Genomic DNA, 12897 nt, shown 5'->3' on the forward strand with positions numbered 1-12897 from the left:
GAACCTTTAATTTTTAAAGTGTAGAATTGCAGTGCACTGTATGGAGGATTTTCTAATTAAATTCATTTGGAGTAAAGTACTTGGAAACCTTAAGATATGATACTAGTGTTATTTACTATTTATGTTCAATAAAAAATATCTGATAATAAAGATACAATTCTTACTTGCTCAGTCGCCATATTCATAACATCTGTAATAAATACTCTCGTTGAAGCTGATAGGGGGCGAGGAGGGGATTCCAACCCCAATCCACGGTTGCAGATTGGGTATGTCCGTGTAGCCACGCCCATAGGTGGAGTCTTCCACAATTGTGAGGCACGGTTGAAATACTCACACTTGTAGCCTTAGCCTTCTTTAATTTGTGCTCAGCAGCAGTAAGGTTAGTAGACCAGAGTGGGGAAACTTTCGTTGCTTCCCAAACGTGAAAGGGATCAACACGGATTTCAAAATCTGGCAAGATCTACCTATCTCTGGCTGGACTTAAAACCGTAAATCGTCTCGGTTTTTCTTTTAGATTTTATTTTTGTTTAGAAAGGCTAAAAGATGGGAGCTCAGTTTTCCAAGGGTGGAGTAGCTGTTGATGGAAAAGCCGTCGACGACCCGGCTGACGCTAAAACAAATGGCCAGGTAAGAGAAACCGTTGTATGCGTCCACATTGGCACCCAATGCCCACCTCCAGCGTGAGTTGGATGGGCAATGTGATACCAGGCTAGCGATACCTCACGGCTAACAGTTACAGTACATTTGACTAATTAGCAAAAGCTTATTAGGATAAACATATGACTATTCGCTGTTGAACCACCTGTTTTGATTGCAGTGATTACATTTTGTAATTAAATGGTTTAGCTAATACTGTGCTTGGTTGAGTGGCTAAGTGATGGTGCCATGCGCCACAACCACCACCTTTTGTTAAATTCGTCTCGAGTTTTTAGTCTATCTAATCAAGTACAGTAACTAGTTGTCCGTATTTTAACACCAGGACTAAGTCACATAGTTATCACCTGAATGGAAAGCGGATTTATTTGAACTAGCTTTCTCTCATGAGTTGGTGCTAGAAGCCGTCAGCGGTCGCCCACTCGCGGAACAAAAGGTGCAAAGGATGCAAATGAGGACGGCTCGTTGCGAACAAAGCGCACGGGCAGGGCAGCAAAGCGTTCTGTTGAAAAAACCGAGCAATCAGAGTTGTGCCATTTTCGATGTCATTTGTAGCGCTGGAAACATTAAATGATCTTGTCAAACCTTGTTTTATTGTACATGCCTGTATGCCCGTTACCTGGACAATGAGTCGCGATGTTAACGTTAGCTGACGGTTTTAGAATGGGTGCAATTGACAGTCAACCATCTCATTGAGGCGGCACGTCTACCAGTTGGTGCATTCTTTAGCTAACGTTAGCAGAGATTGTTAATTTCCTCATTTATCCTTGGTTCAAAAGGCTAGAACATGTAATCATCACTTCAATTTAATGACAAATTGAGAGAAGTTAGTTTGGGTTATTCGAAAGGCTAGAAGAGTACGAGATTGCTACATTTGCGGTTCATTGCAAAATGTAAATCTGCTAGATTCCATGGGGATTCCTTTGTTCCAAAATTCATCTTGCTGTTCGACTGGTTGTGGTGGAGTACGACTGCCCCCACGTGGTCGATGCGAGTCATGCAAACCTGCTGTGCATATGAAGCGTTTTGCTATGCATTTGACCTAGTCAAGTAATCGTCCACAATGACAAACCTCTGATACGTCGGTTGGACGTATCACACTGCCTTACCTCACAGAATTAAAATGGTATTGATTTTTATCTCCTGAGCCACTTTCTTGGTCAACAGTGACTTGTAGATTGAGTCAATTTGGCATTGGTATGGGCTGCTTATAATGGTTACCTTAATTTTCTCCCCATACCAGTTTATTTAGAAAATTCTCATTGTTCTCCACATCTGTAAATTGTTCTCTCACTGTTGTCCACAGGAGAATGGCCATGTTAAAACCAATGGAGATGTCTCTGCAAAGCCCGATGGGGACGCTACTCCCGTAGACGGGAATGGCACACCCGAGCCAGCCAAAGAGGGTGAGACAGACGCCATCGAGGCTGCCCCTGCTGCCGAAGGAGAGGTGGTCGAGGGAGAGGCCGCCAAGGATGCCAAGAAGAAGAAGAAGTTCTCCCTGAAGAACTCCTTCAAGTTCAAGGGCATCTCGCTGAGGAAGACCAAGAAGAGCAGTGAGGAGGGCAAGGAGGAGGCTGCCTCCCCCACGGCGGAGGACAAGCCAGAGGAGAATGGCCACGCAGCAAAGGAGACGTCAGCCACCGAGCCTGTGGCAGAGGCCAAGGAGGAGGCCACCCCGGCCCCAGAGGGTGAGGCTGCTCCCGCAGAGGAAGCCCCTGCCGAGGAGGCCGCTGCCCCCGCAGAGGTCACGACACCCGCAGCATCTGAGACCGAGCCCAAGACAGAGTGACCGTGACTCGTCGCAGCTACTTGAACTGTTTTTCCAAGATTAAAGTATATAAATATATGAGACTCGTGCCACGTTCTTAAACTTATAAACAAAACTACAAACGAAGACAAATGAAGAAGGCTATATCACGTTTGCTGATTCAGCCACCAGTTCACTGCCTTTATCATTTCTCTACTGACAGAATCTCACTGGCCCTCTCACGAAAGTGTTGGCTTACGGTGCCCCTCATGGTACACACTGGGACTGGCGTGTGGGGAAGGTATTGGATTGGATGTAGAACGAATCAGGAATACTGACTTATTTTCCCAATTCACGGAGAAGCATACATTTAAACGCGTGGCAGTCCTATAACATTTTCTTTTTCTTTCTCATCTCTTGGGATTTAAAAATCGACAACGGTTATGGAGCAGGGCATGCCACCTCTTCACTCGAAATGACTGTTATATGGACACAAACCTTTCAAATCATCGTCTAAAAAAAATGTATTCTACATTACTATGTTTTACCCCCAAATTAAGTATTTTGTGCTGTATAAAAAAAAAAATCAAGGAGGGGAAAAGGAAATGTCTTCGTTCGTGCATTCTGGTCATTTTCTGGCTAAACCACATTTGAGCTTCTGAGTCTTGCGGTGTTCACATTTCAGAGTTTATGATGCAGATGTTGGGGTCGTGTACAAAAATGTGAGCTTTTTATCTGCAATTTGTCTCTGTAAATATGTTTTGGCCAATATTTTTGGTTCTCTTTATTTTGCTATCGTTCAAAGATGCTAATGGTTTTATTGTAACTTTTAATAAGGGTAAATAAATGTTTGATCCCCTCTGATTGTGTTTTGCCTCTGTCATCCTATGCCACGTGGATGTGGGAGACCGGTTAGTCTTGGGATAGGATTATCAGTGGACTGTTTTTTTTACACGCACAGATCTTAATGGCTGAATGCACCACATTCATTTCCTCCGTGACCTTTCGACCAGTACATCTTCACCTTTACTTAACTCCAGGAGGATGCTTGAGGTAAACTGACAAATCAATGACTGACAAGGTACCGTGCTTATGAGCTGAGCCACAGCATGTCAGTATATCACATCACACTTGGCTGTGAACATTCTCATCTCACATAAAATTTTTTGACAAACACTCATAACTAGAGCAGACTACCCTTTCAAACATTACAGCGGTATGACTACAGCTTTATAACAAAAGCTGTATGTGAAGGAAAGCTTGGCAAAAATGTTTTGATGTTTCACTAATTGGCACCAATCATTTTCATATTTGACTTTTTTTTTTTCCCAAGTACGTGTCACAGTACTTAACGAGGACTGAGCCTAAACCTCCAAAGAGCAACAGTAGCAACCGATGAGGTAGAAACCAATGCTGAAGATTGGTGGTTTTCCTATACGAAGTAGCCTTGGTTGGAAATTAGGAGAAACTCAATTGGTTTTGCTCGCCTATTGTTTTTAAGGTCAAAGGTAATAGAGGCGGCGAGGAGAAGAAACACGCTTCTATGAAATGGCTCCTCCAGTCAGCGTCATCAGACAAATTGTGTTTGCAGGGGTGGAATCACGTAATGTCACAATCAAATGTAGCTAGTTGTGCAAGACCTTTTCTAGATAAAAGGTGAAGTAGCATATTTTTAAATGTGTGCATGCTTTTCCCCTTTGAAAAAACACCTGATTCAAGAAGTGTGGTGGATTTTAAAACATGAGGATACTCTTGTGCCTCCTGCCAAAATAGGTAAGTGAGGGGAGCAGACTCCTTTGTTCGCCTACTAACAAATTGACTCCTTGACCACTTATTGTTTTCTGGGTCACAGAGGAAAGGTGGACAGGCTTTTGTCCAATTCAATTGAATCTGCCTAGGTTGTGGGAATTGTGTGGAAGACTGGGTGATCTGGAGTGTATTCATTACTACACAACGAAAACAAGACTTTCTATAGTACAAATTCAGGTAGGTCCCTCGGTGAATGGATGGGTATAACAATATGATAGAAGCTCCAACTTGCCCTCTCATAGGTGTCATTTTACCATACTCCTTAGAAATGTCCATGTATAATCTTCAAAAAGAGGGAAAGCACACGCATGAATAAAGAAACAGTATATTTTGTGGAAGAATTCAGCACAAAAACCCAATGATTCCATGTCCTACCTATTTGTTACAGGTGGTGACCCCTATAAACTCCGAGTGGATTAAAGGAGGACTGAAGGTCTTTCAGAGACATAGTTCTACCACAAGGTGCAAGTTTTAAGGAAGATGACAGTATGTGTAAACCCAATATATCTCAGCGATGATATGGCAGAAAATTCAGGTGATAACCCAACTGGGACTGGAATCTGGGTCCCTGCATCTGACAGTCTAAGACCTTAGCAATTACACTCAAAAGAGGTCCAAACCTCGACGGGGTTGCACTACTAGATGCTACAGTTAGGGGAAAAAAGTATTTGATCCCCTGCTGATTTTGTACATTTGCCCACTGACAAAGAAATTATCAGTCTATAATTTTAATGGTAGGTTTATTTGAACAGTGAGAGACAATAAGAACAAAAAAATCCAGAAAACGCATGTCAAAAATGTTATAAATTGATTTGCATTTTAATGAGGGAAATAAGTATTTAACCCCCTCTCAATCAGAAAGATTTCTGGCTCCCAGGTGTCTTTTATACAGGTAACGAGCTGAGATTAGGAGCACACTCGTAAAGGGAGTGCTCCTAATCTCAGTTTGTTACCTGTATAAAAGACACCTGTCCACAGAAGCAATCAATCAATCAGATTCCAAACTCTCCACCATGGCCAAGACCAAAGAGCTCTCCAAGGATGTCAGGGACAAGATTGTAGACCTACACAAGGCTGGAATGGGCTACAAGACCATCGCCAAGCAGCTTGGTGAGAAGGTGACAACAGTTGGTGCGATTATTCGCAAATGGAAGAAACACAAAAGAACTGTCAATCTCCCTCGGCCTGGGGCTCCATGCAAGATCTCACCTCGTGGAGTTGCAATGATCATGAGAAAGGTGAGGAATCAGCCCAGAACTACACGGGAGGATCTTGTCAATGATCTCAAGGTAGCTGGGACCATAGTCACCAAGAAAACAATTGGTAACACACTACGCCGTGAAGGACTGAAATCCTGCAGCGCCCGCAAGGTCCCCCTGCTCAAGAAAGCACATATACATGCCCCGTCTGAAGTTTGCCAATGAACATCTGAATGATTCAGAGGACAACTGGGTGAAAGTGTTGTGGTCAGATGAGACCAAAATGGAGCTCTTTGGCATCAACTCAACTCGCTGTGTTTGGAGGAGGAGGAATGCTGCCTATGACCCCAAGAACACGATCCCCACCATCAAACATGGAATTGGAAACATTATGCTTTGGGGGTGTTTTTCTGCTAAGGGGACAGGACAACTTCACCGCATCAAAGGGACGATGGACAGGGCCATGTACCGTCAAATCTTTGGTGAGAACCTCCTTCCCTCAGCCAGGGCATTGAAAATGGGTCGTGGATGGGTATTCCAGCATGACAATGACCCAAAACACACGGCCAAGGCAACAAAGGAGTGGCTCAAGAAGAAGCACATTAAGGTCCTGGAGTGGCCTAGCCAGTCTCCAGACCTTAATCCCATAGAAAATCTGTGGAGGGAGCTGATGGTTCGAGTTGCCAAACATCAGCCTCAAAACCTTAATGACTTGGAGAAGATCTGCAAAGAGGAGTGGGACAAAATCCCTCCTGAGATGTGTGCAAACCTGGTGGCCAACTACAAGAAACGTCTGACCTCTGTGATTGCCAACAAGGGTTTTGCCACCAAGTACTAAGTCATGTTTTGCAGAGGGGTCAAATACTTATTTTCCTCATTAAAATGCAAATCAATTGATAACATTTTTGACATGCGTTTTTCTGGATTTTTTGTTGTTGTTATTCTGTCTCTCACTGTTCAAATAAACCTACCATTAAAATTGTAGACTGATCATTTCTTTGTCAGTGGGCAAACGAACAAAATCAGCAGGGGATCAAATACCTTTTTCCCTCACTGTACATATTAAAATATACTGCTCAAAAAAATAAAGGGAACACTTAAACAACACATCCTAGATCTGAATGAAAGAAATAATCTTATTAAATACTTTTTTCTTTACATAGTTGAATGTGCTGACAACAAAATCACACAAAAATAATCAATGGAAATCCAATTTATCAACCCATGGAGGTCTGGATTTGGAGTCACACTCAAAATTAAAGTGGAAAACCACACTACAGGCTGATCCAACTTTGATGTAATGTCCTTAAAACAAGTCAAAATGTGGCTCAGTAGTGTGTGTGGCCTCCACGTGCCTGTATGACCTCCCTACAATGCCTGGGCATGCTCCTGATGAGGTGGCGGATGGTTTCCTGAGGGATCTCCAACCAGACCTGGACTAAAGCATCCGCCAACTCCTGGACAGTCTGTGGTGCAACGTGGCGTTGGTGGATGGAGCGAGACATGATGTCCCAGATGTGCTCAATTGGATTCAGGTCTGGGGAACGGGCGGGCCAATCCATAGCATCAATGCCTTCCTCTTGTAAGAACTGCTGACACACTCCAGCCACATGAGGTTTAGCATTGTCTTGCATTAGGAGGAACCCAGGGCCAACCGCACCAGCATATGGTCTCACAAGGGGTCTGAGGATCTCATCTCGGTACCTAATGGCAGTCAGGCTACCTCTGGCGAGCACATGGAGGGCTGTGCGGCCCCCCAAAGAAATGCCACCCCACACCATGACTGACCCACCGCCAAACCGGTCATGCTGGAGGATGTTGCAGGCAGCAGAACGTTCTCCACGGCGTCTCCAGACTCTGTCACGTCTGTCACGTGCTCAGTGTGAACCTGCTTTCATCTGTGAAGAGCACAGGGCGCCAGTGGCGAATTTGCCAATCTTGGTGTTCTCTGGCAAATGCCAAACGTCCTGCACGGTGTTGGGCTGTAAGCACAACCCCCACCTGTGGACGTCGGGCCCTCATACCACCCTCATGGAGTCTGTGTCTGACCGTTTGAGCAGACACATGCACATTTGTGGCCTGCTGGAGGTCATTTTGCAGGGCTCTGGCAGTGCTCCTCCTTGCACAAAGGCGGAGGTAGCGGTCCTGCTGCTGGGTTGTTGCCCTCCTACGGCCTCCTCCACGTCTCCTGATGTACTGGCCTGTCTCCTGGTAGCGCCTCCATGCTCCGGACACTACGCTGACAGACACAGCAAACCTTCTTGCCACAGCTCGCATTGATGTGCCATCCTGGATGAGCTGCACTACCTGAGCAACTTGTGTGGGTTCTAGACTCCGTCTCATGCTACCACTAGAGTGAAAGCACCGCCAGCATTCAAAAGTGACCAAAACATCAGCCAGGAAGCATAGGAACTGAGAGTGGTCTGTGGTCCCCACCTGCAGAACCACTCCTTTATTGGGGGTGTCTTGCTTATTGCCTATAATTTCCACCTGTTGTCTATTCCATTGGCACAACAGCATGGGAAGTTTATTGTCAATCAGTGTTGCTTCCTAAGTGGACAGTTTGATTTCACAGAAGTGTGATTGACTTGGAGTTACATTGTGTTGTTTAAGTGTTCCCTTTATTTTTTTGAGCAGTGTATATGGTGCATTCGGAAAGTATTTTGTTACATTGCAGCCTTATTCTAAAATGGATTCAATTGTTTCCCCCCCTCATCAATCTACACATAATACCCCACAATGAAAAAGCAAAAACAGGTTTTTAGAAATGTTAGCAAATGTATTAAAAACAAAAAACTGAAATATCACATTTACATAAGTATTCAGACTCTTTACTCAGTACTTTGTTGAAGCACCTTTGGCAGTGATTACAGCCTCAAGTCTTCTTGGGTATGATGCTACAAGCTTGGCACACCTGTATTTGGGTAGTTTTTCCTTTTCTTCTCTGCAGATCCTCTCAAGCTCTGTCAGCTTGGATGGGAGCGTCGCTGCACAGCTATTTTTAGGTGTCTCCAGAAATGTTTGATTGGGTTCAAGTCCGGGCTCTGGCTGGGCCACTCAAGGACATTCAGAGACTTGTCCCGAAGTCACTCCTGCGTTGTCTTGGCTCTGTGCTTAGGGTCGTTGTCCTGCTGGAAGATGAACCTTCACCCCACTTTGGAGTCCTGAGCGCTCTGGAGCAGGTTTTCATCAAGGATTTCTCTGTACTTTGCTCTGTTTTGCTTTCCCTCAAGCCTGACTAGTCTCCCAGTCCCTGAAAAACATCCCCACAGCATGATGCTGCCACGGCCACGCTTCACTGTAGGAATGGTGCCAGGTTTCCTCCAGATGTGACACTTGGCATTCAGGCCAAAGAGTTCCATCTTGGTTTCATCAGACCAGAAAATCTTGTTTCTCATGGTCTGAGAGTCCTTTAGGTGCCTTTTGGCAAACTCCAAGCGGGCTGTCGTGCTTTTTCCTGAGGAGTGGCTGCTGTCTCGCCACTCTGCCATAAAGGCCTGATTGGTGGAGTGCTGCAGAGATGGTTGTCCTTCTGGAAGGTTCTCCTATCTCCACAGAGGAACTCTGGAGCTCTGTCAGAGTGACCATCGGGTTCTTGGTCACATCCTTGACCAAGGCCCTTGTCCCCCGATTGCTCAGTTGGCCGGGTGGTTCCAAACTTCTTCCATTTAAGAATGATGGAGGGCACTGTGTTCTTGGGGACCTTCAATGCTGCAGAAATGTTTTGGTACCTTTCCCCAGATCTGTGCCTCGACACAATCCTGTCTCAGCGCTCTGCGGACAATTCTGTCGACCTCATGACTTGGTTTTTGCTCTGACATGCACTGTCAACTGTGGGACCTTATATAGACAGGTGTGTGCCTTTCAAAACCATTTCCAATCAATTGAATTTACTACAGGTGGACTCCATTCAAGTTGTATAAAATCTTAAGGATGATCAATGGAAACAGGATGCACCTGAGCTCAATTTTGAGTCTCAAAGCAAAGGATCTGAATACTTATGTAAATAAGGTATTTCTGTTTTTATTTTTAATACATTTTCAAACATTTCTAAAAACCTGTTTTCGCTATGTTATTATGGGGTATTGTGTGTAGATTGAAGGAAAAAAAGAATTTTATACATTTTAGAATAAGGCTGTAGTGTCACAAAATGTGGAAAAAGGGGTCTGAATACTTTTCGAATGCACTGTATACAGTGAGCTACAAAAGTATTGGGACAGTGACACATTTCTTTGTTGTTTTGGCTCTGTACTCCAGCACTTCGGATTTGAAATTATACAATGACTGATGTTAAAGATATTTTGCTCTATATCAGGTGAACCTCTTACCAATTAAAGCACTTTTTGTACATAGTGCTACCTTGATTACGGATCGTCCTGAATGAATCGTGAATAATGAGGAGTGAGAAAGTTAGACGCACAAATATCATAACCCCAAGACATACATACCTCTCACCATTTCAATAACAGGGGAGGTTAGCATTTTTGGGGGGTGATGATATTTGTCTGTAACTTACCCACAAATCATTATTCACAATTCATTCAGGACTATCCGTAATCATGGTAGCATCCACATATATGCAGAAGTGTTCATATTCTACTCGTATTTACAATAAAAGTGACTCCAAACTGATACAATACATGATTTACCATTAATTTCTAAAGGTCCGAAAATGATCTGAAACATAAAATAATGTGAAGCACAACAAAACAAACAGCAAATGCATCCAACAAGTTTGTAGAGTCCCAAGATTGATGTAATCATTGCATGCTAGGAATATGGGACCAAATACTATCTCAAATGAGTGCAGGAAATGCAGAACTTAGGTTGAAGTTGAATTGAACAGTATAAAACAATCAGAATGGAGAAAGACCCATTGAAATAATTTAGAATATATATGTGTTGCCACCGTTGGGTCACGCACTACTCATAAAGCAAATGTAGAACTTTTATTAATCAAAAACAAAATACCGTCATACTGTCAAACATTTGAAAAATACCATGATATGATATTTTGGCCATATCGCCTAGCCAGATATAATGTAAACATTTGTCTGGTGTCTTTGTCTCTACATACAGTATGTGTCAGCTAGGGATGGAAATTAGTTTAGTCTTTGCAACATGATGTTTTCCAATTGAGTTGAGTAGGCGGCTTTCTTCAAATCTGTACCTCACTGGTCTGTTGTACAGTAATGTAAAGTACTTAAGTAAAAATACTTAAAAGTACAACTTAATACATTTTTGGGGGTATCTGTACTTTACTATTTATATTTTTGCCAACTTGAACTTTTACTTCACTACATTCCTAAAGAAAATAATGTACTTTTTACTCCTTACATTTTCCCTGACACCCAAAAGTACTCGTTACATTTTGACAGGAAAATGGTCTTGCTTAATATAAGGAATTTGAAATGGTTTGTACTTATACCTTTGATACTTAAGTACATTTTAGCAATTCCATTTACTTTTGATACTTAATTATATTTAAAACCAAATACTTTTAGACTTTTAATCAAGTAGTATTTTACTTGTTAACTTTCACTTGAGTCATTTTCTATTAAGGTATCTTTAGTTTTACTCAAGAATGACAATTGAGTACTTTTTCCACCACTGGTACAGTGTCTATGGTTGCATTGGTTTGTCCTTCTTCTTTAAGTTTTAATGGCAGACAAAACCAATTGCTGTATTGCAGTCACTTACTGTACAATCCATTGTACCTTGTGATACGGTAACACAAAATTAGGGAAAAGGAAATTTACCCTGCCAACTATTAGCCCTCACTAAAAAACCCACCACCCCTTTCCACCATTTAACCCTATCTAATCCTACCCCAGGCCAAAATGCCTGGGGGGACAGAACACTACCACTCAACACCCCCTGGTATGTGTTTGTCTGTACCTTTCTCACTAATCATTATTCACAATTCATTCAGGACTATCCATAATCATGGTAGCATCCACATTAATGTAGAAGTGTTTAGAAACATATTTTATTCTTATTTACAATAAAAGTGACTCCAAAATGACACAATACATGATTTACCATTCATTTTTGAGTTTGAATGAGGCTATAGCACACCTCCTTAATATCGCCACCGGCCTAATCCAGGACAGAGAAGCCCCTTGTTCATAAAACCTACCTGCGTTTGTTTTCCCGGCTCCTGCCTGTTTCTTGCGCCTGTTTTCTAGTCCTTCACAGTTTTGACCATTCTGCCTGCCCTGACACTGCCTGCTCCGGTCACAACTTGCAGACTTGTTTACGCTGCTGTGCGTTTTGTTGCCGATCTTATTTTGCTACCTGACGGTTTTTACTTTTTCATTACCGTATATTTTTACTTTTTCCTCACTCAACTTTTTTCATTCAACTTTTTCACCCCGGAGGTTTTATCTGGACATGGTTCGTCAGGACTTCAAACAGCCGAAGCTAAGTAACATTAACATGATGCCTTCTAATTGCAGTCGTTGTACTTATAATATACAGGAGAACGATCGCCTTACGGCAAGGATAGCTGTGCTGCAAGCCCAGCTTCAGACGCAATCGTTAGGCAAGGGCAATTTCAGTGTAGGAAAGGATGAAACAGCGTCTGTGCCACCAGTAAGTACAGATAGTAACGTTAGTATAAACCCCCTCGCACGGTCCCCGCAGCCGGACAACTTTCTCATGGCTTCTGGAGGGAAACGCTGTAGGAATGCTCAACCGGTGTCGCTTATTCAGCCGACAAACTTTCAACCGGTTCTCCCCATTAAGCGAGTCGGAGGCCGAGACTTCTCTGGTCTCTACTCCTCCCGTTGTGGGGTCTGAGACGCCGACGGCTCCCACCATTAGCTCTGACAAATTGAAAACCCTAGTCATTGGCGACTCCATTACCCGCAGTATTAGACTAAAAACTAATCATCCAACGATCATACACTGTTTACCAGGGGGCAGGGCTACCGACGTTAAGGCTAATCTAAAGACGGTGCTGGCTAAAGTTAAAACTGGCGAGTGTAGAGAGTATAGAGATATTGTTATCCACGTCGGCACCAACGATGTTAGGATGAAACAGTCAGAGGTCACCAAGCGCAACATAGCTTCAGCGTGTAAATCAGCTAGAAAGATGTGTCGGCATCGATTAATTGTCTCTGGCCCCCTCCCAGTTAGGGGGAGTGATGAGCTCTACAGCAGAGTCTCACAACTCAATCGCTGGTTGAAAACTGTTTTCTGCCCCTCCCAAAAGATAGAATTTGTAGATAATTGGCCCTCTTTCTGGGACTCACCCACAAACAGGACCAAGCCTGGCCTGTTGAGGAGTGACGGACTCCATCCTAGCTGGAGGGGTGCTCTCATCTTATCTACGAACATAGACAGGGCTCTAACTCCTCTAGCTCCACAATGAAATAGGGTGCAGGCCAGGCAGCAGACTGTTAGCCAGCCTGCCAGCTTAGTGGAGTCTGCCACTAGCACAGTCAGCGTAGTCAGCTCAGCTTTCCCCATTGAGACCGTGTC

General features: G+C 43.5%; 1 protein-coding gene across 1 annotated transcript; it reads left to right on the top strand.

Annotated features, from left to right (window-relative positions):
- The first annotated feature begins 328 nt into the window (after positions 1-328).
- Positions 329-3263, top strand: LOC106580335 (MARCKS-related protein 1-A). The gene is made up of 2 exons (XM_014161289.3): positions 329-627; positions 1961-3263. Exons 1-2 carry the CDS (start codon positions 544-546, stop codon positions 2444-2446), a joined length of 570 nt encoding a protein of 189 aa, XP_014016764.1. The 5' UTR covers positions 329-543; the 3' UTR covers positions 2447-3263.
- Positions 3264-12897: the final 9634 nt, after the last annotated feature.

The sequence above is a fragment of the Salmo salar genome, chromosome 01 (assembly GCF_965601325.2).
Source record: "Salmo salar chromosome 01, fSalSal1, whole genome shotgun sequence".
NCBI classification, from domain to species: Eukaryota; Metazoa; Chordata; class Actinopteri; order Salmoniformes; family Salmonidae; genus Salmo; species Salmo salar.

Bases quoted from the DNA above. Each gene is read 5' to 3' on its own strand.
- LOC106580335 (XM_014161289.3), top strand. From the start codon at position 544: ATGGGAGCTCAGTTTTCCAAGGGTGGAGTAGCTGTTGATGGAAAAGCC. The intron at 628-1,960 runs GTAAGAGAAACC...TGTTGTCCACAG, and splicing joins ACGCTAAAACAAATGGCCAG to GAGAATGGCCATGTTAAAAC.